Raw genomic sequence first — 22,422 nt, 5'->3', positions numbered from 1 at the left:
AAGGACATTTATGCTACTCATGCAGCCACAGCTGTCTTTTATAGTGCAGGCTTTAAGATGAGTGTAGCTGAATTTCTTGACTTAAAAATTTCACCTGACTGGGGACAGTGGTAGAAAGAGAATCCACTGCTTTACTGCATAAAGAAACTGCCCAGGAACAGCCTTGGGCTCTAAGCTCACCTGGAACAACACTTATCATCTTGTATTTGTCCATCTTGCAAAATGTGCCTATTTAACAGAATCCACACAGAAAGATTATAACCTTGGACAAGGAACTAAGCAAGGAATATCCAGGCCTACCTACTGATTAGCTGGAAAACTCCTGGATGAAACAAGGCTGTCAGTAGCATTTCATTCTAGTGATACTCTCTGCAGAGCTGAATGGCTTCAAATCAGGTGGGAAGGGAAAGGGCTCAACTTGATCCAGCAGGTCTTGGCTCTTGTGTTATCCAGAAAACTGACTCAGCAGTAGCTTTGAAATCTAAAATGTTCGTCTGCGTAAAACAAGCTGAGACAGACCAAGGTTCCTTGGATAATGACTTCAGTAAGTACAGTCAAGCCATCCCCAGTACACCTGTAACTGGCATCCATCAGAAAATCTGAATGCTTGTGGTTTCATTATCAGATCAAAGTATGACTGATAATGGTGTAACATCTTACATTCTATTATCCATTAGGCTGAAAAATTAACTGATTTCAAACAGAACAGCCAGCATCTTCAGTGATACCTAGCAGCAGCATAGGATAATGTCAACATTTTGTTAAACAGTGAGATGTCACCTGTCTTAATGCTATGCAGTATTCTGAGGACACCTGAAAGTGAAGTACATTTTTTTTGTTTTATCCTGGAGCCATTTCAGGAGTCTAAAAATTACCTGAGCTAATTCTGGAGTACAAAGGAGACACAATTGAGCAAACAAGGATGAACTATAGCACAGGCTCAGGAATGCCTCCTACTCCCACAACCTGGCTCTGATAAGCTGCCCAAAATGAAGAAGATGTGCATGTTCTTTCTACTGAGATAAGACCACTCTAGTGACAGTAACTTTCTGGTCTTGCTAAGATGACCAACAAAACCTGTACCGGTTGTATACACATGTTGAACTCAGCAGCATCTTCTTTCTTGCTCTCCACTCATTGTCTGACTCACAGGCAGTCTACCTGCTCAGATTGATGACTGGTAAAACAACTGTCTTCACTGTTGGCAATAATAAGCGTTCTCTGGATGTGAGAGATGACTGGAGATAGCTGCTGCTTTTCAGGCATGTTCCTCTTAATTACAGGTCTGAGGTAAAATCAGTGCCCCTCCTCTCAAACTAACCGGGTAGCGCCCGTAGCTGCAGATGACAAGGACAGTGTTTGCAGGCTGGGCAATATCCAAACCTACAGAGTCTAAATCCCAACTGAAGCAACCACAGGGTACTGGGGGAACAAGTGTCTTAAAGATGAAGTTACAACGTTTCTGCCTAAAATGTTTCCAAGAGTAGGAATACAATGGGAAAAGCAGTTCAGGCACTTAATGGCCTCCACTTCACCATCACAACTGGAATGGAGAAATGAAGGCAAGAATCAGCACAGGTACCTGCTGTACCCTCCTGCCAAAGACACTGACAACACACAAAAAATCCGATCCCAGTAGCAGTAGTTGTGTGACAGGCAGAGATAAGAAAGTTACATCTTTATGAGCGTTTTAGGAGTTATTACTGCAATATCAGCCATGAGAAATTCAGAGAACCATTTTAACTGCTACTTCATAAAACACCAATTATGCAAAGAGGCAAATACATTACATCTTCAAACCTGTTTTTTCATCAAGTAAACAAGCAGAGGTTCTCTATAATCCATGCTACCCAAAACAAATTACATGAGTTTTTATACCAAGCCAGTACATTAAAAAATACTTATTTTATTTTGACTGTTGCAATTTTGTTGTACAAGATATCTTATTTATACACTAGCAGCCAATTTAGTTTGCTACTAAAGAAGAGACTGTCAACCTCACCAAGCCTGCATTCTTTCTAACTCCTTTTTTGTTTTGTTTTGATGGGCAATGAATATTCTACTGCCCTTGACTGAATGTGCAGAATTCAGTTTTCCATATTTGAAAGGAAACATTGTCAAGAGGGATATAATTTATTTCCTAGTGCCATGTGTTTCATATTTTCTGACAACTGTAGATTAAACTTCTTTCAAAGGTGATAATTAAAATTTTTATGAGCATATCTAATATTAAACAGCTACTGGCAGGCTATGGTGCCAAGTCTGCTTAATGCACAGGGAAGAAAAGCAATAAAAATTAACTGTCAAAGCAGCAGCAGCTTGATCTTCCCTGTCAGCTACCAAAATGCACTCTTAGTCATGAGACTCCCTCCCATAGAGAGGTTACTAAATTTGTATAACGCAACAGTTTTCTGCACATTGTCCAAATATTACAAGAAAAAGAATAGAATGCTCCAAAATAAAGTGTTATTAGTTTTATTACAACTAAGTTGTCAATCTAGAGTGTTGCTTTGGGTAATAATTTGAACTGTTGAAAATGTAGGCAAAAGAATTAAGCTGTGTCTATTTTTAGCAAAATGAAGGGGTTTGACCAAGGGTTGCACAGTCACTTTCAAGCAACTTGAGGAAGCACCCTGCTGAATGTATGTAATAGGATTTTTTCCCTATTTTAGCCAGGTGTATTTCTTTATCAGGCTCAAGACATGAAAATCGTTGGCGCTACCAGGTCCTCTTTTTTTAGTGGCATTCAATACTCGTATCAACTCAAAGCTGTCAGGGAAAGCTGCAGCTTGGATTAAGCTATCTGTTGGAGAAAACACTTTTTTCTTTTCAAAACAAGGTACAAAAGATGCAAATAATAGGGTCTCAGCCCCAAGAGAAATACAGTGTGCTTAATTTTATTTAATTAAATCATTAAAAATGCACACTGGAAACCTTAGCCACAAAGGAACCTACTGCTCAAACAAAACAAAAATGATAAATTTTAAAACAGTTAATAGAAGCTGCATAGATTTTGCAGTCAGAATATTACATTAGTCATAGTAGCCTTAATGGAAATCTTTAAATTATGCATCACTCACAGAACAACGTAAGCAGTCACAACTTATGAAATGCCAGAATTAAAATGGTCCCTTCAAATTCAATCATGCTGTACTCTGTAGAAATTCTGCATTAGTTAGTATTTCTGCACCGAACTAGTACCATACTCCTCAAACATATTGTACAGAAGTCACTTCATATACAATTATTTAAAATTCTTCTTAAATCTTCCATGCTCCACTTTTTACATATAACTCAAACACAAAAAATATAAAGATGATAGTTAAATACACCAGAAAGACTGATAAACATAAAGTAAATCAAGATGTATAACAACTTCAGAACTCAATGTTCACCAGTAAGAGGACATAATAAACAAATTACAGCGAAACATCAAATTTGGACTCCAAAGGCATGAATAATTGAACAGTACCCATTGCATTTCTAGAAAGGTGAAGGGATAAGTGAAAAAAGCAGAGATTTTGTATCTCCTTCCTATGGTCTGGGAGTTAAAAGCTTCAATGCATTAAGTTTTAAAAAGGTCTCATATTTGAATAAAATCTGTCACATTCTTGATATCATTCTGTAGGGAAGGGCAGCTGAAAGCTACCCCAAGGAAGAGATTAAACCTTTGTTCACCCTCATGGCTTATTTCACTGCAGAAGGTTTGTCATTCCATAGGTAAGACAGCTTGCAAGTGTATCTAAAAGGGCTAAGGGCAGAGTCCCAAGAGTGAAGAATGATTTCACAGACAAGCTTTGCATCTTCCCAGGCCCTGCCACATCTTCAAGGAGATCCCAGACACCAGGAATGAGTTATACAAGGTGAATGAAGTTTTGAAGTTCAAAACAGACTACAGTGAGATGCATGAAGGTCCTGAAGAGCCCAATCAATGTGAGGACTTAAGACAAAGTGCAGAAAATCAGATACCAGCTGGTGAAAGATGCAGCAATTGGGTGTTAGTTTGGATGTCCTGGATTTGATTCTGTCAGCTGCCCTTGCCTAAATTCCATAGGAAAATCCCTCTGGAGGGAAGAATTAAGTCACAGAGACTACTTAGATACTTCCCTGGGAAGTGGTAATGCAAAACTGGCAAAGTACAGGGTGACATATTTAAGAATAGTCCCTTAGCAACCTTTTAGCTACGGAACTTTTTTCAGCAGCTCAGTTTCTGCTTTTTCCAGATTTACAGCAGTCAAGATGAGGGGGGCAATACTTGCCAGCAATTTAAATCAAGGAGAGTGGTTTCAAGACATGTTAGGGTAAAGGAGGTTATTTCTGTGTTCTAATACATTTAGGTGGCAGAGGTTTTATTTCCCCAAGGAAGACGCAAATTTGCATTAGACAATTCTGGAAGCTTCTTTACATTGACAACAGAGGTGGAAAGGCACAAAGGGATCTCATCCATAAAGCCAGAGGGCTTCCTCGGGACTTCAACCTGAAGCATAACACCATAATTGCAAACAATTTCCATTTCCTTCTACAAAGCAGCTTGTTGATTTGAAGTCATTAGAGCGTTGCTCATTCTGATGAAGTTTCTGATTCATAACCTGCTTGCCTGCTAACTCCACTTAAGTTTTACTGCTACAGTCACAATGATTCAAACGCTTTCATAAAACCTTGCAAACATTAAAATCACTGTGTATAGAGTCCTAACATCCTGATGAAGTGAACCCTGAAGATTTATATATCCATTTGCTTTTCCATGCACGTGCCCATGGTCTTAAAATACAAATCAGTTGAACAAATTCACAAGACAAACTTCAGCACACGTGGAATCTCCTTCCCTCAGCATTTCTGGCCTCCAAATGAGAATACGAGTGAGAAATGGGATACCATAACTGCTTGTTTAGCAGTAAAACAGAGTCTCTTTGCACATATCAAAGATCAATGCTGTAAACTTTTATGACAGTACTGTATATGGCTGCTAGTGTAGGAAAGAAAAAACAACACCATATTGCTTTGGGACACTGACCAACTAACATAAACATTCTCCAAAATAGAATTTTCATCTAATTTCTCAAAGAAGAAAACCAGAAAAAATAAGTGAAGAGTTTATAAACAAGTTCAGCTTTACATTACCTTCAGTGGTTCTATAAAAATGAATTCAATGTAAAAAGCTACTATTTAGGCATGCCTTGAAAATACTGTTAATAAGGAGGTGACTAGAATCAGCAATGTACAGAGTGACTCCTCCATCAGCAAAAAATTACTGAAAGTCTTTGCCTGAAATTGTATCTCTTCTTTTTACCATTTATAATCTCTATCACATTGATTCATTAACAATGTGATCTTTAGAAGTATTTTTAGTCACATACTGAATTCCAAACACAAATCTAAATTATACAATACATAAGACAGAAACTTCTGATACTAAGCTTCATTTTGTGGTAGATTTAAACTAAGAAGAAATCCAAGGCTACTTGAATGTCTCTGAGTTATTTGAAAAATCTAACATATTACAAAAACTAATATTCAAAGAAGAAATCTATAAAAAATGTTACCAAGATTTGCTCCAGATATTACTGAAAAGAAAACAAGACTTCCTGTACTAAGATATTCTTTTACGTTAAAAAGTGCTACTACACAAAATTAGAAAAAGCAATTTTATGGTGCATATTTTTAAAAAACATTTGCTTTAAAACACTAACCCTTACAAGCTCAAACAGAAATTCTGCCCAAGTGGCAAGTGATTATTTCCTACATTTTATTCACAGGATTATTTGAGGTTGCTTGAAAGGGGCCAACATAAAATATTGACAAAGGAAATAAAGTCATCATGACTAAATGGAAAAGTACTACAACAAGTATAGTTTTTCAATAGATAGGGTAAATATACACACACAAGATCATAACTGGACAGTAAATAACACTGAACAAAGTGAAAAGAGTGAATCATTTTTGTAAAGACAGATCTGCTCAGAATGTCTTATCCCATATTGTTGCCTGATCCTTTTTGTTTTCTTGATTGCAATGACTTAGAAGTATCTCTCACTTGGAATCCCTTTGTATTTCATTTTATATTATAAACAGTTTGCACTGGCCATCCAGACAGAAATTCAAGTTGCTAACTTTCCACATTGTTAAAACACTAAGCTGAATAAAAAGCAGAAGTGTCACTTTAAGCAGAGATGAGTGTTTTTGGCATCCAGCAGCTGCTGCTATTGTGATTCAAATTAATTGTACTTGGAGCATCCCAACCTCCTCCCATGATAAATTTCTAATTAGCTGAAGCTATAACTCACAAATGTACTTAGATTAAAAAAATAAATTTTTTCTCTGTGTGGAGTTTAAATTCTTCAAGGAAACAACTCACCATGGTTGCAAAGGGTATAGCTCTTGAAGCATGGTAATAGATGGCAATGAAGTTGATGAAGAAGGCAGTCCCACACACCATTGCTGGAATGAGGAAGGCTCCGATGAACATCTGCTTTATCCATCGCCTTCCTGTAAGAAGGGACATTTCAATGGCACTGCTAAGATAAGACTGGCTTTTCTTTTTGTTTTTTTATTTATTTATTAGCAAGCACTCCAGAATTTACATGTTTGACTTCTCCCACAAAAAGGTGAAAGAAATAAGTAACAACATACTACATCAACACAACAGCTACGAGCAAACTAAGTTTCATCTGACTCTGGTAGCTCACAAAATGCAGCACATTAATCAGTTTAGTAGGCCAGGTGAAAAGACAAGGAAAGGGATACAGCATGAGAACATTTCAGCTGAAGAACAACATATACTGCCTAAGCTGGCCAAAGAACCTGGGGAGTGAAGCCTAAGGGTGCATGTAGCTGCAGATGAGAAGAGACAGAGACAGCAGAGCTGGCCCTGTGCAGAACCTGTGCCACTCTGAGAGCACAGCACATCCCAGCACTGCTCCCAGGACAGCTCAGCACCACAGCTGCCTCCAGGCAGCACTGCTCTGGGCTGGCTTGATCCAACCAAGCTGGTTACACATGCAGGAGGCATGAAGGAAATGGCTATCCCTGGTACAAAGCAAAATGCAACAGAATTTAACATACAGGGAAACTGGACATCTTCAACAGCACAAAAGGTAGAAAGAAAGTGATTCTAAAACCCCAAGCATCAAGGGAACAGAACACTTGTTAGCAGTTATTACTAAGTTTAGAGCTCCCTGAGGAGTTCCAAGAAATCCTTCTGGGCAATATCTTAAAAATTTCTCCTATCTGTATTCCTTGTACATTTTATGCTCTTAAATACTGTCTATATTTTTATACACCATGATATTAATATGCAATAAGTAAAAGCAATTTTAAAAAGCATATTTTTTCAAGACAATCATATGCATTTTCACCATGAGCCAACATAATGAGCATTTCATGGTTTGATACGTGTTGATCTGTAAAAAAAACACTTATCTGGCTCAATTACAGAGCACAATACATTACAGCACAGCAACTCTTTGCTAACTAGATCTGGTTTTGTACACATTGCTAGGTTATAAACAAGCCAGATGAAAATAAACTTCCAACCTCCAAACTCAAAGTACAGTTGAGATTGAACACTAACAGGTATATCATGCTAAAAAGATACAAATTTTCTTTTGCACACTTACCAGAATTATTTTTTCTAAGCACTCTAGAAGATAATAGATATTGATTATTCTTTTCTTGCAGCATAGGGAATGGATGAAGTTAGTGCACTGCAAGAATCTAACTGGTCATAACTCAGAGGCATAGTGGGGAAGCATTTGAAGACAGCCTGTTCAAATCTTCTGTCAATTTTATTTGGCTTCTGCTCTCAACTGATGCTCATTTTGATTTGCTAAGTATAAAGTAGAGCATATACTGGAAAGTAGAACAACTTTCTTTAAAAGATGATATAAACAGTTTTCCCCATCCGCAATTAATGGTCTAGTTAAATAATCTATACTCGTCTTTTTTGTGCTAGCCTAACATAACCCCCTAGTACATACAGAAGAGGACCATGTAGGAGTCATCTGGAGAAGATGACATGAACTGTTTAACATGTTCACAAAAGGGAAAGGCTATTATACTCTGTGGATGAGCCAAAAATTATATACAAGAGTATAACAGGCAATTTGGAAGTCACAACTGTTAAAAGTTCTTTAGCTCTTTTAAATTAACCTAAGAGTTCAGTTACCTTTTAAGAAAGCATAGCCAATACTGACTGAGCAGGTAATATGTAAGTTAAATATACTCAAAATATTTTTATTAAGAATTGAATGGATTCCATCTAACTCCATGAGGACTCTTCTACATTGGTGCAAATCAGAAAATAAAAACTTCTCCATTTAACAAAGCAATGAAAATGCTGAAACATGAAAACAATTTACCTCCTTGTCTAGCATAAAGGCTTCCTCCAAAATATCCATTCACTGGTGATGTTGCAGCATAAACAAATATAGCTGTACTAAGCATTGATCCTCTCCTACAAGAAGGGATGTTTTTGGTAAATGAAATACAAAACTAAACATGATCAGAGCAAAAAAACCCCCTGTACTTTTAGCAAAAGCAGTTATTTAATATTTTTTATGTAATACAAATATTTAGAAGTGCTTAAACTGTAAAATCTGCATAAGAATGAAAACTGTTTGTATACAAAGCTTTGGGCAAGTCTAATTCACTGTGGGAAAGAGAGTTTTGACATACTACATTATTTTCTAATGTGCATTTATTTTAACTGGAGCAGACAATCTCACCTCTGATAAATACACTCTGACATTTGGATGTGTATACTTTGTGCATAAATAACTATTTACATTACATACATTAAGTGAGAGATTCAACTGTAGATAAAATGTCAAAAGGCCAGCATTAACAAAATATACGAAGATTGTGAATAATGTTTCTGCCATCCCCCAGAAATTAACTTTTAAGATCGAAAGTGTTCATCTGGCAGAAAATTAGATTTAGAAACTATAAATAGTATAATGAAGCCACAAATCAGCATTAAGTAGTGCAATCAGAAGAGCCTAGTAATTTTTAAATGTCAACCCATTAAACGTTGGACTACTAATTTTGGCATAATTTTTTCTGAAATTTTACAAGCAAAGCTAATAATTTTAAATCGAAGAAGCCATTTCCAAATACATTTTAAAAAATCAGATCTAAGAATAGGAAGATATAAATGTTATTCATTAATAAAATTTTTTCTCCACAGCTATTCTTCAACAGCAAATAGCAGTAGCTTTTCAGCTGACTTACAACACTTTCTTCAAATTAGTTACTCTGAGAGATTCTAGTTATTGCCACTTTGGTTTGGGGGGAACCATTCCTGGATGCCTGCTGTACTCAAAGAAGCAACCTTCAGCACTTAAGCTTCCATGACTGCACAACCAAAGCAAATATACCTGCTGCTCACACACACTGAAGGACTGTTTTGCCAACATTTGTTTTCTAAAACCTTCTCGTAACTTACGACAATTTAAAAACACATGCAAAACCCCCAAGAGCAGGCACAGCCTGAAATGGCACTGCCACTGTGTAAATCCAGGCCACCAGTGCTATTTTCCTAAACATAAGAATTGTCTGTGACACAATTGTTGCAATTGTGGTTAACTGTTCCACTCCACACCCAGAATTAAATTCACTTTGAGAGTGATAGAAAGGCCTATTTCAAGAAAAGACTAAGTGCACGTATCTTTTACAAAAATACTGTTCTGATACATTTTACAACTGACATGACTAACTTACAGCTTCCCTACAGGGCACATGCATTCAGAAATGGTTTCATCTTGTCCTCTGAAGGGCTGACATGCTGCACAGTTTAAAGTGTGCATGTATGCCTGTCTAGAAATATAACCATGAGGCACAAGGAGGGGAATAACACCCTATGAAAAATGAAAATATGCCAAGATTCTGGTACTACAGAGTGGCTTTTTAAACACACCATTAAAAGGCCACTAAATTGAAAAGCAAGAGTTCTCTCTAGTGGCACATTAGCGGTATTACAACTTGATTGTTAAAATCAAGTTTCAGGTGATAATCACAGATCAAAGTTTAGTCACTGCTTAAAACAAATCACTTGTAAAAAACCCAAAAAAACCCAAAACACAAGCCAATAGTTCCCTCCAACACGCAAATGCAATCACTACAGAAACAGATGAAGTCCACCCAGTAACCCAAAAATCTCAATCAAAGTAAGAGGTAAAGAAAGAAAACAGGTGGACTCTACAAGTAGTGTGTTAAATTCAAGTTTGAGTATTATTTCTTTTTTTAAACAGATTTTTTCCAGTCAGGACCACAGACCACTTATATCTGGGGATTTTACATCAACACAGGCTGAGCACTATGTGTTCAAAAGAACTCAGGGAATTACATTTTCATTCCCAAGCAGACTTGTCATAAGACTGACTTAATACTGACTTATCAGCAGGAAACAGGACTATTCACATCAGAGCATACTCCTATTTCAGCCTTCACAGGTGGGAAATACCTTCACATGGTGAGAAAATAGGGTCAGAAATTGTATATACTAACATCTTGTTACTCTGGATGAAACCAGGAGTGAAATATGTGCCTTTGAATACATATATTTCCCATATTACTACAGTGATTCTGCAGAACAACAAACCTGTTAGTTTCCTAACAAACCATTCAAAAAGCAAGCACTAAAAGAGAAAATCAAAGGAAACCGACTAACAGAATAACAGTAGGACAAAGTTTCATTAAAAATTAAAAGAGCACTTCTTAATACTACATCTGATCTACAGATTACAACTAAAGACTCTCAAATACCTTTTTTCAGGCCGTTTAGAACAATAATTTTTGTAATTATTTTGTTCACTTAAACATTTATATATGGAAGACACAGCACAGTTATACTTACTCTGTGTATAAATCTTCTATCATTGCAACAATAATGACTATAAGAGACACAGCAAAAATTTGACAGCCAGAACCAATAAGCGATGAAAATATTAGAGGATGACTGGATGGTCTAAACACATCTCCATGGACCTGCTTCCACCCATACTCATCACCTAGATCTCTGTCCTGGGAACAACAACAACAAGTTTTAAGTCTAGTCATGACAATTAAAGACAAACACACAAGCTACATAAAAACAGAAGGTCTGATTTAATAAAGCAGCTTCAAGTGAAATGTGTCTTCTCTTCTGAACGCATCAAGTCTAAGATAAAAGTTTACATTTCAGATGCTTATGGAAGACAACAACAAATTACTACCTGAATGTAAGACACAATAAAATCTAGCTGAATCCCTCCCTGTCCCAAAAGCCTCTGAGGTGCTTAGGAGTACCTCAGGCTTCCACTACAAAGTCAGAATGGACCTAGTTTATCCTAAGGTTGGATATGAACATTAACACAGTGACTACAGAGGAATTTTTGGATTGCAACCTAGAAGCATGTTATAAAGAAAACCAGTAACACTTTCAAGACACACAAAAGGCATTTTCTGTCCAATTGAAGAAAGCCATTCAGAGCTGCTAACACAATGAATGTACAACAAGAAAACAATAAACCTTAAAAAAAAGTTTTTAAAGTGTGAATGCAGATCTTACCATATCATCCATTTCTTCCTCCTTGCTGTATCTTGCATAATCTTTTCGCAAAGTTCTCATTAATATCATAGACACCAGGCCAACCAGAAAGATCACCATCATAAAAGAATTAAAAATTGAAAACCAGTGAATCTACAAAAAGAAAACACACCCACAAGGTTTAGAACCATAAATGTGCTTCAAATTGTTCCAAGAAAGATAAACTATTGCCTATAAGGGCAGCTTGTCAGCACTAGCTAAGTAACAATAAACCCTATAATAACTAACACTACATTTTTATAAAGTGACACTAAACTGGCCTGTGAAACACCATATATAAACCTTTCTAACAGCCAGCCTTGCTCAGGATGAAGTTATCACAACTTAGTTAAGCAACAGCAAAGTTTGAACAACTGGCTGTGCACACTCCCTTGGTAAGCAAAAGGCAACACCACTCATTGCTGCCTTCCTAGAGAAGAGGTTTAAGTAGCAAAGCCAAAGCAATTATTGCTTTGCACAGGATTAAAATGTACAGCAGCTTTGTTTTTGCTCTCAAAAGCGTATCCTTCTGGTTTTTACTGAGCTCCGAACAGAATGCAAAGTCTCTACTTCCAGAAAGTAGCCCAGCTCAGTACACTACCCTTAAGGAGATTACAAGCACAGATTTAAACAGAACTGATAGTGCCAACAGGTTTAGGCTAATGCTTTTTGCTCTGCATTTACTTCAGAAAGAAGTCTGCCTATGGCCAACTGCACTTATTCAGCTTACACAGTTGTACAGTCATGTCCCTGAAGTTTCATTGCTTCTGGTCACCTGAATGTATTTTCTTGAACTACCCTGCATTTTCTGCAAGCTTGAAGCTTGCCTGCATATTTATTGAAGCACTCTAAAAAAACAGAGCCATCCTGTTTTAGCAGCAACACTACCAATTAAACAACAGTTGGACCTCCCTGTTGTCAACACCTGGAAAATCTGAAAATTCAAAGAGATAGTCCAAAAATTGCATAACATCTGCATTAACAACCATTTGAAAGGGATGTATTGTAAGGCTGTCTTAGAACAATACATACTCTGTGCTGAAAGAAAGATGGGTCAAGATACTTGTCAAATCGGTCTTCAAACTTCACATCTGATTTCTTCCATTTCACCTGAAGAGAGAAATGTTTATATTTGAAAAGCTCCTGACAGTATTTTTAGCTATACTCACACGCAGAAACCCGGAACACATTAAAAATCATCCACTTTAGATGTTTTCCTCAATATGAATGGGGCTTGGCAAAAACCAGTGGAATGAAAGACTGGCATCTACAGGTCATGCACAGAATGAACATCAGCCACCTCGCCCCATGGGTCTGCTCTTGTCCATGCTTATGTTTAAGAACAAGGAAGAACCAGTCTTGCTCTGCCTCAGTGCTCACTCTCTGTGAGCCTAACCAAAGATACAAATATGTAGCTGTCAAACACAACTACCCTTTTTCATGATTATAAAATCTATATTATATATATATGTACACACACACACACACACACACACACACACATATAATTAGGATTAATCTAGACACTTCAATTGCCAATAAATGACTCTGAAACCAACTGGGAAAGTGTGTGTTTATGGACAGACTATCACAGGTAACAGCACATTACTGCTGTCAGTTCTCCACCAGCTGCAGAGAGGACTGCTTTGGGTTTGGAAAATATAATTGCATTAATGAACTATATGGTGCTAACATGGTAGCACAAAGTATTTTTGAGAATTTTTGCAAGACTACATTTAAAAGTTAAAATAAGTTTACCCAAAAATCTTTTTTAAAAATGTGCTAAAAATTATCAGGATTTTTTGTGATACTGAAACAAATGCAGCCCTCTTGTACATATCTATTTTAAAATACATGAGAAGGAAATATCCCTTCCAAAAGCTGTTCTCTTACTGAGTTCAGAAGGAAGCATATAAATGTAGACTGAACACCCAATCACTCACCACAGTCCTGAGACATATTAAAAACCCCAGGATGCCAGCACTACTCACTTTGAGGTTTGATATTAACTGTCCTCAATTCAAATTACAACCTTATTCAGGATTAGTAGCTCAAAATATTAATCACTTTCAAAATTGTTTTAAGCAGATACATTTCTCATTAGAGCATCTGCCATTAAGAAGCACAGCTTAGAACAAATCCATCAGTGACAATCTGTGAATTAAACACCACACATGGGCCAGCCCAGCAATAGCCCAGTGCTGCCAACAGAATTTGGTAGAGAAGTCCTGAGCTTTGTATGCTAAAAAGTATTTTAAGGGTATATCTTATGTTATTTTTCATTACTAGCTGCTGCTCAATGCTGTCCAACTTAAAATTTAGAGCAATTGATCTTTCCAATGCTTGTAGAATTTGAAATAGCAAATTCTGAAATTTCTGCTATCAAATTTGCAGTAAAAATAGGGAAATTAGTGTAAATATAATTCTAAAAAGCACATACAAAACCCAGTTATCTGCACTTCAAACTATACAACTTATTCAGCACAAGAGAAATGTAATTGTGGCAATAATATTCTCTGAAATAAAATCCTATGCTGACATCCACTGCTAATGCATGGAAGAAAAGTAATGTATTAAAAAATGGTTTCACTGTACAAATGTGTTGAATATGACAAGTGAACCATCACCTGATTTAAGTAACATCAACTAAATAAAGAGGAAAACCGAAAAAACGAATCTGCCTCAACCAGCAAGCATTGCTTGTTTATTCATTACATTTTATCATAGCAACTCAGTATCATAGCAGAGAGCTTCAGAAAAAGAAACTTAAAACCTTAATAATCATGTAATATAAATAAGAAATTCCTACTGGAATTGCAAAACAAAGCAAATTTTGATATTAACTGCTAGCAAAGTATGAAAGCTTACAATGGCTTCTTATCCTAGCTAAGAATCCAGTTCAAATCTATGATACAAATGTCAGAAGTCCAAACATGAAGATGTTATGTACCTACTTGCAGGTCCTCTATACTTCCAGTCTCCATCCTTTCAGGGTATCCTCCTTTCCCACTAAAACAATTTTCTGCACATTGTAGAAGCTCCAGTTTATTTGGAGTACTTCAAAAATCATAATTCTACATTTGTTATTAATAAATCTATCAAGGTTTTTCAGCAACAAAACAAAATAATTGAAGGAGTGAAGATGCATCTTCCTCTAACACAGCCCAACATATCAGTAAATATTGTAGTATGCAATTATCTATTTTTGAGCTATTTCATCATGCAGAATTTCTTATTACAGGTGCATCACCAAATTACTTACTGAATATGACATCTGGATTTTTGTGTTTGGTACCAATTTCACCTTTCCTTCACTGGTCAGATTGACATCTACAATTCTATTTCCGTTGAAACCAATTTCAAGTTTTTTGTAAGTCCAAAGGTAATAATCTTCTCCATTTTCATCTGCTTCTCCAACAATCCCTGCATAGGAAACAAGTGTAAGCACCTATTACAGGTATGCTTTTCAGATATTTTGCATTTATTTTTTTTAAATATGCATTACAAAGGTTTTGCCAGCTAAAAAAGCAACATAAACAAAGAGAACACAAAAGACCTTTTGCTCTTCTTTACAACTCTAATATCTGGACTCCACTTTCAATCCATGAGTCTCTGAAAGAAGCATTTTGTAATGGCATTAAAAGAAAAAGCATGCAGAAACAAACACTGCAGAAGACCCAGCAACAGCTCCTCTAGTTTTATTTGCAATTCTTACCAGATGAGTAACTAGCTAAACAGAAATTCATTTTTCCTAACAGAACTTAGCCAAGATCTCTATAATTTCCCATCTTCTATCTATTCACCCATTTTTCTTCCTCTTAAAAATTTTACTTTCTCTCTGTAATCCTCATTAATTGACTTCCCAACACATGCTTTTTGCTTTTGTTTGCACACAAGTTTCCAATGCTTGCAAGAAATGCTGTTTTATATTAGGAAGAAATTCTTTACTGTGAGCATGGTGAGACACTGGACAGGTTGCCCAAGAGAAGCTGTGGCTGTACCTGAAAGTGCTCAAGGCCAGGCTGGATGCAGCTCTGTGCAACTTCATCTAGTGGAAGGTGTCCCTGCCCAGGGCAGGGAGGGTTGGAACAAGATGATCTTTATGTTCCCTTCCAACTCAATCATCCAAACCATTCTGTGATTAAGTTCTTAATTTGCAGTAAGTTAGTGCAAAGTGTCTCATCTACTACAGAAGAATTCCACAGACTGTGCTATGCTGGGTGAAAATAGAAAAGGTTTAACAGTCAACAAGTTCCCAGGCTGCAAGTGTCATCTTTGATGTCAAGATCAAAGATCACATACAAGATGTACAAGATGGAAAGCCACAAAAAAAGCAGCACTCAAGATACACAAGGGTGAGGGGAATGGGAGAATAAGAAGATTAAGGATATGGGACAGGCTGTAACAAAGTACCAGGAATATGAAGGAAGGGCCTTCACCTGTTCATTGCCTGTGTTTTTTAATTTTCAAGGTGGTATTTTTCTGTCAAGTTTTTTACTCATGCTAATCTGTCAGGATTGCCTTGTATATGCCATCTACATGAAACATGTGCCAGTTTGTGCCTTTACCATACAGCCTGGCACCTGCCATGCCAACTGTTCCCATGGTAGTATACACAACCATGACAAAATAGACCTGTCAGCTACTTAAAGGACATTCTGATCAATCACTCACTGGAGGAATGAACTAACACAGTGCTTCACATACTTAGAGAATGCCCTGAAACAATCAAGCCAAGTCTCACTCCACTGTGGGACAGCAATTCAGGAAAAAATATAAAATGGAGTATTTCTTTCTGAATGCACTTTAAAAGATCTGGTTGCATTTTTCAGGTTAGAAAAGAGTGTAAACCTTCCAGAGCCCTCAAACACCAGTTTGTTGTCATTACCTTCAGTTATCAGCAGTTAAGAAAGGTTAACTTATGCCTAGTCATTACTGAAAATAGAATACTCCTTACAGGGTGTTTTGAGGACTTCTGGGGCGAATTTTAAGAATTAATGTTTGTGCATATGTCTAGTATCTGTAAGCTTTAGCAAGGTAGAAAACCATAAAGAACACAAGATTTGCCAGGAGACAGGAGGAGTGCCTTGAATGTATCTGGATGAGCCCAGAGAAGTGAATGGTTAGCTTTAAGAACAGAATTAAAGAGAAGTTGCCTAGAATGCTCAGCAAACATTAGCTGAATCTGAAATGAAACCATCTGAATTCTTTTCTTTTACATTCTTCAGAGAGGACTTTCTTTTGGTAGCACTAAAAAAGGACTCCAGCCACCTACACTTAGGGAACAAAATTTTGGTTTAATCCAGCTACAAGATGTGAAGTAATAATTTTAAAAAATAGGTTATTGGGTCATACAGTATATATAACACATGCTGGCTAGTAAGGTTCTCAAGACAGGTAATCCAAATGAAGTGGATAAATCAGACAGCCTTCACACAGTAACAAAAAAAGTCATTCAACACAAGGTATGTTTAATGCAAGCTAAAGGTAACCAGTTCTGGTCACTATCTCCATGAAACCAAAAGAACCCTTCTCAGTATTCAGAGTATTTCAGAGATGCCATCATAACTACTTCAGTTCTTACACCACTGTATCTTAAACACTCCTAATGGTTTTCTTCATTATAATAACTGAAATCTAGTTGCTATTTAGAAATAGTTACATCTATGCAACCACAATCAAGCAAAAGATACTTGTTTTCTTTAGTCTCTCTACCTGCCACCACATTACAAGGTACTAGACAAGTCTGTACTGCACTCTCAAAGGCATCAGCAAACGAGCAGAGGCACGTGTACAGTATCATTCATATATTATATGAATATTATTATTCATATTCATAGCAGAAATACTTGAAATAAAAGCCCTTCAGTTGGCAGCAAGTCTCAGTGCTTTAAGTTTTAAGCAGCACTCAGGGCCTGAGATATTTCTGTTGTTGAACAGAGACCCAGGAAAACCGAAATTATTGCAGATAAGCTATATTCCCAGTTTTCTCCACTGCAATGGGAACACAAAGGTCCAAAATACTCATTCAGACTTGCAGATTCTGATTGATTCAGGTGCATCCACTCCTTTCTCAGCTCCCCACCAAGAATTCATTATTGTTTTTTTAATAAAAGTCAGGCTAATATCAACCAATTTGCAGTCATGCTACTTTTACCTAACCTGCAGGAGAGACAGATCAAAACTGTCAGCACCACTTGCCCTTACATAATATTACCAGCACTTACAATCCTGTAGTCCCCTATTATGTAGCACAGCTTGAAATCCTGGTTCCAAACTATCAAAAGCAGCTTCTTAATATCTTAGAAAGATAATACCTAGATTCTAAACGTTTTCTAGCTGACCTCTTGTGCATAAAAAGGGTACTACTGGGAAACATTGAAGACACTGGAATCACAGGAAAACAGATTTTTTAGCTGAGAGCATAAAATCTGTCAGTGTTAGAAAATTTAGTAGGTACGTTAGTTCTTTGGCATTTTTGTTGATGAAACATGACCAGAAAAATAAATCCTAAAGAAGAAGCCTCCAAGACTTGTTAAGCCACAAAAGATTCCAAAAAAGTCAGCTTAGCATCCATCATCCTTGGGCAATACAAAGCCCAAGGCTTTGAATACCTGTCACTGGTCTAGAAAAACAATTCATTGGTCTTTTGCTGAAAGGCCCAAGCCATAAAAAAAATTGTAGCAACAATTGTCACTCATGCACTCTTTCCAAAATCCTACCAGCAATCACAAGTAGTACAGTAAAGGCCACACAGAGTAGTTCACACAGAATTGACTAGGCTGGAAAAGACCACTGAGATCAAGTCCAATCTATGGCCCAACACCATCTTGTCAACTAGACCATGGCACCGAGTGCCACAGCCAGTCTCTCCTTGCCACACCTCCAGGGACGGTGACTCCATCACCTCCCTGGGCAGCCCATTCCAAAGTCTAATCACCCTTTCTGTGAAGTAATGCTTCCTAACGTTCAACCTAACCCTCCCCTAGGGCAGCTTAAAACTATGTCCTCTATTACTTCATTACATATTCTTGTGAATTTGACTTGCATTTAAGTTTCATATTGATGTGAAATTCCTGTAACGAAGCTTAGTCATTAAATGAGTCCATGAAACCCACTAGTACAGGACTTGAGCAGGTGTAATCCAGTCATTAATGCATAATATCACTCACCCCATATTGGCAAGTCATCAATATACATCTGGTACCAATAGTGATTTTTGATAGCATAAACAAAGGCATCTCTTCTTCCCTTGTCCAAGTCAACTTCACAGTAAGTAGTCTGCATTACATCATCTGCAAAAAATTAAAGCACAGTTAAAGATTTATTAATGAGGTGGCTTAAAGTGAAGGCAAATCAAGCAAATGGAGGAATGGACAGTGCTGAAGTCTCCAAGCCCTCTTGGCTATCTTCAAGTAGATAAAAAGGGACACTTAAAAAGGAACCATTAAAGCAAACACATGATTGTGTTCAGAAATCTACAATTCTGCATGCTGGGGCTTCCCACACACTGGACATGAAAAGGTTTCACAGTATCTTTTTGCTGCTTCACCCACACTAAATTAAGGTACAAAAGTTGATGGCAGATTCACCTGAACAGATAATGAGATTGCTCTAACAAGAGGTATGAAATTATTAACAAATACCTAAAACTGTTTATAACATTATCTCTCTGTTTTAGAATAATCAGCTTCACTGACTAGGAATGATGTTTGTAAAAAAACCTAAAACTTTTATAATTTCTCAGCAATTTTAAAGAAACTACCACTAAGGAAGAAACAAAGCAATCAGAGTAAAGACACAGAAAAAAAGGAGAGAAGACAAAAATAGGAATAATGCAAAGAATGCATAAGAGGCTGCATTTGGAAATAAAATAAATCCACCTCTTTCAGCCAGAAAGCTATTCCTCCCCATCTACAATCCTTATGTTACACTGTTTTTTGCATCCCAGTTTCCTTCCCTAACATCTCCTTTTCAAGTGAAGAAAGATGAAAGGCCTCATATTTACAAGACTTCAGATAGCAACAGATTCTGAGACAAGCTCCCTCATCCACATCTTAGTAATGGTGGAATTGAGGACCCATTTTAGTAGATAAAATTAATTTATGCCCTAAGTACAGCTCTAATTTGCTCAAAATTCAGCTTACTTCCTTCGCTACATTAACTACAATATAAAGCTTAAAAGAAAAATCAAATCACCTGCACAGAAAAAGCACAGGCGAGCAGAATATTTCTAACACAAAACATAACTTCTCTGATAACAACAAAAATCAAAATATGCCAAGTACATTTGGTCAACAAAACTTTTTTTCTGGAGAAAAATAAAAAGAATAACAAAACCATTCAAGTCAACAAATGTACCAAGAAGACTTTTAGTGCATGGGCAACACTCTCAGGGCCTGTACTGGTACATTCAAGAGAAGGAAGCCATTAAAGCTGGCACCACAGCTGAAACAGACGTACGAATTCAAGTCTGCACTTATGTCGCTATTGAGCTGAATCCTGTATTTTTGGACATTTTCCCCCACCCGCAAAATGCCTCTGCTTGGCACTTTTTCATTTGAACAGATTTTTAAATTGTCTTGACATTAATTAAAAGGGGAGAAAAAGCCAACCCACAAACCCCAGAACCATTATTTTCTGGATGTGTTGCTAAGTAGGGATTCTTTCCGAAATATTTGTCACTTCACTGTCATACTATGTTCAAATAAGGGATAACACCTTTCTAATACTACATTTTTTGACTCAAAGGACTGTTCAATACACAGATCAAATCCAAATAAGCCATGAATTAAAATGCAGGTAAAAGACAGCAGTTCCCAGGCCGAAGCAAGAAGCCTTTTTTGGAGAAGTATTACGGGGGCCAGGCTGGCTTAGGTGACTCTGGTTCACAGCAGTAGCAGCACAGGTAGGTGAGACTGTAACCTACTCCAAATTACTCCGTGGGCTTTCAGACTGTGGAATTTGCCACTTGCTTGTTTGTTTTACCAACAGAAATGAGCTACTGTGCATATAATGCTTTAGGATATAAACAGTGAGGTTTGCTGCTGTTAAAAGTAGAAGACTTTGGAATAACTTTGAAGTGAAATAACTGCACTGACACAAGGTGGCAGACAGTGGTGTGCGACAACAAAACCTGTCTTCCACTATTTTTACAGATCTTACTCGTAGCATTCAGAATACCAGAAGTCATCACAGACACAGCATAATCAAATCTGGATTAACTGTATTACAAGTTGCTGCAGGGCACACACACAAAACCTCAGCAGAATCATTAGAAACAATCTCATTCAATTCTTGCAAAACACAGGAATGACATTACATATGGAATTTGATGTCAGCCACACTGCACAGTACAGCTCCTCTCACCTCCCTTTAAAACATATGAAGAAAGACAAGCGTTTCTCTCTCCAGCCACTGACAGCTGAAGCTGTCGTTTAGTTACAGGACAGGGTTAGGTGGTCAAGCTTAAATCCACTGTGTTAAATAATTAAATGAAAGAAGCTTAGAACAGCATTTGGAGAACCTGATGTCTACTTCATTACAGCTTTACCAGATCTGAAGTTTTGCATATGTTAAAGATTTCTTATCCAAGTTATGGTTGGATGTGTATGCAAGAGGAGAGCGAAGTTAAAGGCAGGTTTTGTGGTGCTTCTGTATCAGGGAAGTCAGAGGTATGATCTGCTATGTAATAAAGCTTCAGTAACATCAGTAGCTGACATTTAGGAAATTTTTTAAAAGCTTGTCTCATTAGAAAAGCAAGTGTGCTTAGCCAGATTTCAAATTTCCTATGAACAGTCAGATCAATGCGGTTTTATTCAAACATGAACCATATAAAACCTCATTATATCTGACAACACTAAATGTCATCCTTCTAGAGGTGTTACAGAAGAAAGTTTAGGCAAAGAATTCTCCATTACGAATATGGTCATTTAGTAACATTGCTGAAGAAGTATAAAATGCAATTTTGTTAAAACATCCTTTTTCTCTTTAAATTCATCTTCTCTAATGGCACCATATGATAATATCAAAAACAAATTTTCAAACTGAAGTCACTATGATACCAATGTTCAATACATTTAATAAATTACTGGGTCTCAGGTGTAAGAGAGGATGTCACTGAAATACTTAAGTAAAGAACTTGACATATTCATTAAAAAGCATTATTATCCTGGATTTACCTTGACAAGATAATTAAGCCAACCGAAAACTTAAAATTTATATTACAATATGAGTGTATGTTAAGAATTCATTTCTTCATTCACACAGATATTTATACAGATTTGAGACCTGCGATATAAAACAACATACAGAAGGAAAATCCAGTTATTCTTGTATGATTGCATGTATCCTTTCATATGTCACACTTCATAGAGACTTGGATACACTGGAGACCTGCCCCACCAGTCATCACTATGAGAGTTAAGTGGCCTTCACTCTCAGAAGGGCACATTTCTGTAGAATCATAATTTTTTTATTCTAGTTCAAAAAATACAGGCAATGCCTGGTTCAACTCCCAGCTTTACTTACAGTTTAGTACTTCAGCTAATAACAGCTGTAGCTGAAACAATTTTTTGAATATGATGAACAACACACAGCTTCATGCTAACCTGCAACTGCTATCGAGTCAAATAATGTTGAGAAGATAATTATTTTTTATTGCAGAAGCTAATTTATTAGACCAATTCGATTTCCCTTTCACTTACTTCACAGAACAAAAGCCTGAAAGTATGAGGTTCAAATCTAATTTAATTTTGTAAACTCATACAATACTTTTAAAGAGAAAGAAATGCTTGCAACTGTTAATCTTGCCATAATGCCAAATGCACATAAAGTACAGATGCTTGTTAACTCAGAAC

At 36.8% G+C, this 22,422-nt stretch overlaps 1 protein-coding gene across 1 annotated transcript in view; it reads right to left on the bottom strand.

Moving 5' to 3' along the window:
• The window catches only part of TM9SF3 (transmembrane 9 superfamily member 3), a 43,600-nt gene that overhangs the window by 10,347 nt on the left and 10,831 nt on the right, over positions 1-22,422 (bottom strand). Inside the window, exons 3-9 of the mRNA XM_063405785.1 lie at positions 18,736-18,858; positions 14,826-14,986; positions 12,596-12,673; positions 11,546-11,677; positions 10,853-11,019; positions 8,358-8,452; positions 6,356-6,486 (exon numbers count right to left, since the gene is read on the bottom strand). Coding sequence (XP_063261855.1) covers positions 6,356-6,486; positions 8,358-8,452; positions 10,853-11,019; positions 11,546-11,677; positions 12,596-12,673; positions 14,826-14,986; positions 18,736-18,858 — 887 coding nt within the window. The remainder of the gene's footprint in view (positions 1-6,355; positions 6,487-8,357; positions 8,453-10,852; positions 11,020-11,545; positions 11,678-12,595; positions 12,674-14,825; positions 14,987-18,735; positions 18,859-22,422) is intronic.

Source organism: Prinia subflava, chromosome 9, assembly GCF_021018805.1.
Source record: "Prinia subflava isolate CZ2003 ecotype Zambia chromosome 9, Cam_Psub_1.2, whole genome shotgun sequence".
NCBI lineage: Eukaryota > Metazoa > Chordata > Aves > Passeriformes > Cisticolidae > Prinia > Prinia subflava.
The sequence above is the reverse complement of the archived record's forward strand: the minus strand, read 5'-3'. Positions and strand labels throughout refer to the sequence as shown.